This window comes from Otolemur garnettii, unplaced genomic scaffold (genome assembly GCF_000181295.1).
Source record: "Otolemur garnettii isolate 467f Iridium unplaced genomic scaffold, OtoGar3 scaffold00181, whole genome shotgun sequence".
Taxonomy (NCBI): Eukaryota; Metazoa; Chordata; class Mammalia; order Primates; family Galagidae; genus Otolemur; species Otolemur garnettii.
The window spans coordinates 1,778,105-1,782,420 of record NW_003852576.1 but is presented as its reverse complement, the minus strand read 5'-3'; the positions used below and the strand labels follow the sequence as shown (position 1 = coordinate 1,782,420).

General features: G+C 36.7%; 1 protein-coding gene across 2 annotated transcripts in view; it reads right to left on the bottom strand.

Moving 5' to 3' along the window:
* NSUN7 (NOP2/Sun RNA methyltransferase family member 7) overlaps positions 1-4,316 on the bottom strand; it is a 55,471-nt gene that overhangs the window by 46,435 nt on the left and 4,720 nt on the right. For both annotated transcript variants that reach the window (XM_003800692.2, XM_023519626.1), the window contains exons 2-3: positions 1,600-1,658; positions 1,068-1,198 (exon numbers count right to left, since the gene is read on the bottom strand). In XM_003800692.2, coding sequence (XP_003800740.1) covers positions 1,068-1,198; positions 1,600-1,658 — 190 coding nt within the window. The remainder of the gene's footprint in view (positions 1-1,067; positions 1,199-1,599; positions 1,659-4,316) is intronic.

Sequence of the window (4,316 nt, the reverse complement as noted above, 5' to 3'; positions counted from 1 at the left end):
AGAGTTTAAGGCTGCTGTGAGCTATGGCCCCAGAGCACAGTACTGAGGGCAACAAAGTGAGACCCTGTCTCAAAAAAAAAAAAAAAAAAAAAAAGAAGAAGAAGAAGAAATATACCAGAACCAGCCCACATGGACTTCTAAGAGAAGGAGAAGCTCCAGCTAAATATTAAAGGAGAAGCAAGAATTTTCTCAGTGGGCTCCACCTCCCAAGGCTGTCACACTGGGGATAAAGCTTCTAACACATGAATTCTGGAGGACATAGTCAAGCCATCGCAACAATAACATTTAACATTTTCTATCCATCTTCTTGTATGTGTTGGTTCTAAACTGAGCATTTCACATGTATTAGTTTAATCAGTTCTCCTAACCATCCTTTGAGGTAGGAATTTATTATCCTCGTGGTAGGTTTCTACTGATACTTAGGACAAAAAGAAAACAAATTTAATACATGTTAGTTTAGCTGGGCATGATGGTTCACACCTGTAATTCTAACATTCTGGAAGGCCAAGGCAGGTGGATTGCTCGAGCTCTAGAGTTCAAGAAAGCCTAAACAAGAGTGAGATCCTGTCTTTATTAAAAATGAAAAAAATTATCTGGGCATTATGGTGGGCGCCTACAGTCTCAGCTACTCAGGAGACTGAGGCAAGAGCACTGCTTAAACCCAGGAGTTTGAGGTTGCTGTGAGCTAGGGTGAAGCCACAGCACTCTAACCTGGGGCAACAGAGTGAAACTCTGTCTCAAAAAAAAGTTAGTTTGTTCTTAACTAAGTAGACTTTTTTATCAATTTGGCAAAATACTGGATTCTTGTGTACTACCATAATTGTCTTATTTGATATATGCTAGTTTTTTATATGTTATATCTCACAATTTAGTCTTTGTAAAATAACTTGATTTTAAACAAAATATTTAACCCCTTTAAGACTGTAAAGGAACTAAAATATTTACAAACTTTTATATTTTTCTCTATAAATTTTAACACTTATCTAAATATTATGCTACATACAATTTCACCAATAAAAATACTAATATTGATTTCATATAAAACATTGTTTCACTTTTACAATTACCTGTTAAGAAGGTTCTCTACTTCCTGAACTTCCGATATAGACTCTTCATCATCAGAAAGAACACGAGTTTGAAATTTTCTATCTTGGAAATCATACAGCATCACGATAATAAGACTGCTCAAATGATCTGGCTACCAAGGGGAAACATATATAAAGAAAAGTATACAAACAACATCTAATAGCAATATTTTCCATTCCATTATTTTTCATATCAGAACAGGACTATAACTATTTTCATATAGTCTGGTTGGATTTGGAGATAGGAAAGGTCTTCAAACTAGAAAAAAAAAATCTACTGAAAAATAAACCTTTCAAATAACACAATATTTGGTATGTTCATTAATGTGAAAGGTATTAAAAGAAGGAAAGAACAAAATTTTAAAAATTACTAAAAAAGAAGTAGGAAAGAATCTATATTTTGAAGAGGTCTCAGTATTAAGTAAACTAGATATCCTTTAAAACAGAAGCCTTTTTAGTACTTTCTAAAAACAATAATCATGAGACAGGCTAATTCTAAAAGTTGTCTACTTACTATTGTGGCACTTGGGAAGAGATAGCTGTCTATTAATATAGTTTCCAAAATATCTTGATCTGTAAGATAAGGGACATGCCTGTTACTAAAAATACCAAAACTGAAAATGAAAACTTTGGAATCAAAATACACTTTAAATACCATAAAATAAATTTTACTTTTATATCTAAAGTATATCTCATTTCTTGACATGATGAAGTATTTATAACCTTTATGATGGTGGACTCTTAAGACCCAGAATAGTAATAAAGGAACTTCAACTTATAATTTATGTCCTTTGAAAACCACTAAAGAGGGCTCAACGCCTGTAGCTCAAGCAGCTAAGGTGCCAGCCACAGACACCAGAGCTGGCAGGTTTGAATCCAGCCCAGGCCTGCCAAACAACAATGACAGCTACAACCAAAAAATAACCAGGCGTTGTGGTAGGCGCCTGTAGTCCCAGCTACGTGGGAGGCTGAGGCAAGAGAATCACTTGAGCCCAGGAGTTGGAGGTTGCTGTGAGCTGTGATGCCACGGTACTCTACCCAGGGCAACAACTTGAGGCTCTGTCTCAGGAAAAAAAAAAAAAATTAAAGAGGATCTAATTAATAATACAGAACAACTGTCCTCTTACCCCTTCTATGTATTGTTGAATTTTACTTACCAATGTTTCATTTAGGATTTTTGTTCCATGTTTATGTTCATGAGGGATGTTGGTCTGTAATGCTTTTCTTGCAATAATATCCTTGTTAGTGTTGGTATCAGAGATATGTTAGCTTGTAAAATGAGTGGGAACTGTTCTTTCCTCTCAGAATTATGTTAGATTGGTATTATAAATTTCTTAACTATTGAGTAAAATTCACTAAGGAAGACACTGATGTGATGACATTTAACCTAAGATCCAAATGACAAGGCATAAAGCCCTGGGCAGGGGTGACACAGTATGCATCCAGTGACCCTGCATAGGGTCTCGCTCTTGCTCAGGCTGGTCTCAGACCCATGAATGAGCTCAGGCAATCCCCCCACCTGGGCTGGATTGTAGAGGGCTAGGATTACAGGCAGCCATCAAGCCCGCTCTCGACCTCTGCTATTTTCATATCCCTGCCCAGAGCTTTACGCCTTGTCTTTTGGATCTTAGATTAAATGTCATGCTCCTTGATTTAATGAGGTTATGCCTCAGTAAACACCTAAGTGAAAGATACACATTGAACACGAATTCAATACACCTCATCTACCAGACGTCATAACTTTGCCTAGGCTACTTTAAATGTGCTCAAAATACATTAGCCTATGGTTAGGCAAAACCATCTAACACAAAGCCTATTTTATAGTAAAGTACTGAATATCTTATGTAGTTCATTAAACACTATATTGAAAGTGAAAAATATGATTGTATGGATACTTGAAGTATAGTTTGTACTAAATGCACATTGCTTTCACGGTATTATAAAGCCAAAATGTTAAGTTGAACCATTGTAAGTTGAGACCATCTGTATAGTATTTTCTATGTACCAGGCAATAGTTTAAATGTATTTCATATAGTAATTCATTTAATCTCCACAGTCCTATGATTTAGTTTATTTTATTTCATAGGAAATGAAGCACCGGATAGTTAAATAACAAGTTCACAGCCATACAAAAGTGGCAGGTCGAGGGCTCTAGCCCAGGCAGTCTGACTTATAAAGTACATGCCCTTCACCACAGTGCTATGCTATCTTACCTCACTCTTATACCAAACCAAAACAGCCAAAAAAACTACACTACTAGTGCCTGATTTAGGTCATCAGTATTTAATTCAAAGTTGGAAACCCTGCCTAACCTGAAATTCAACCCAACGGCTCCAATCCTCTCCCCAGTAAACAAAGCTTCTTCACTTTAGGCTGCTGCAGGAAACTCTTACTCATGCCTCATGTTTCCAGGTGGAAGCCCTTTCCTAAAGAAACACATGGATTCTTTCCTAGCCCTTACCAGCCCCTATGAAAGAAAGATTGAGTTTATCAGCCTGAAGAAACTGGAAGGAAGCACTATCCAGAAGACTCCACTGGGAAAGGACAACGGGAAGTCTGCATATGGTCTCCCTTGGATTCTGCCCTGTGCACCTTGTCGCTGATTTTAATCTGTATCTTTCCACTGTAACAAACTAGAACAGCTTTGCCAGTTCTGAGTCCTTCAAGCAAAGGGTTGAACCTGAGGGTGGTCTTGGGAACCCCTGCCTACAATTAATGCCCCAAAGCTATTATAACCAAATAGATTACATGATTCTGAAATGACCAAGATAATGCCACAATAAGTTCCTGGGAGTCAAAGTTCGCCAACTACAATATACAACTAGAGAAAGAATTAAACCAGAAAAAAAATCAGCAGTTTCATTTCTCTTTCCTCAAGTTCTTATTCATTCATTTCTTTTATTAAGAAACCACTATACCAGTTTTCCTTTTTTTTAATAGTTAGAATTCCTCAAAATGTACAGATTATTTGAAAAGATAAAGTAGCTGCTATTACTCTAGTTCTTTTACAGAACTCAAACAGGCTACTCTTCATTAGTAATTCTACCTCCTTTAGCATAAAACTGACCTTGGGGTTACTGCATAAAGCAGGACTAGTGGCACTCTCCATTTCAAAAAACATTAAATTAAAGCCTTAAACCTTAATCATCAGAGAAATGCAAATCAAAACTACTCTGAGATATCATCTAACTCCAGTGAGATTAGCCCATATCACAAAATCCCAAAACCAGA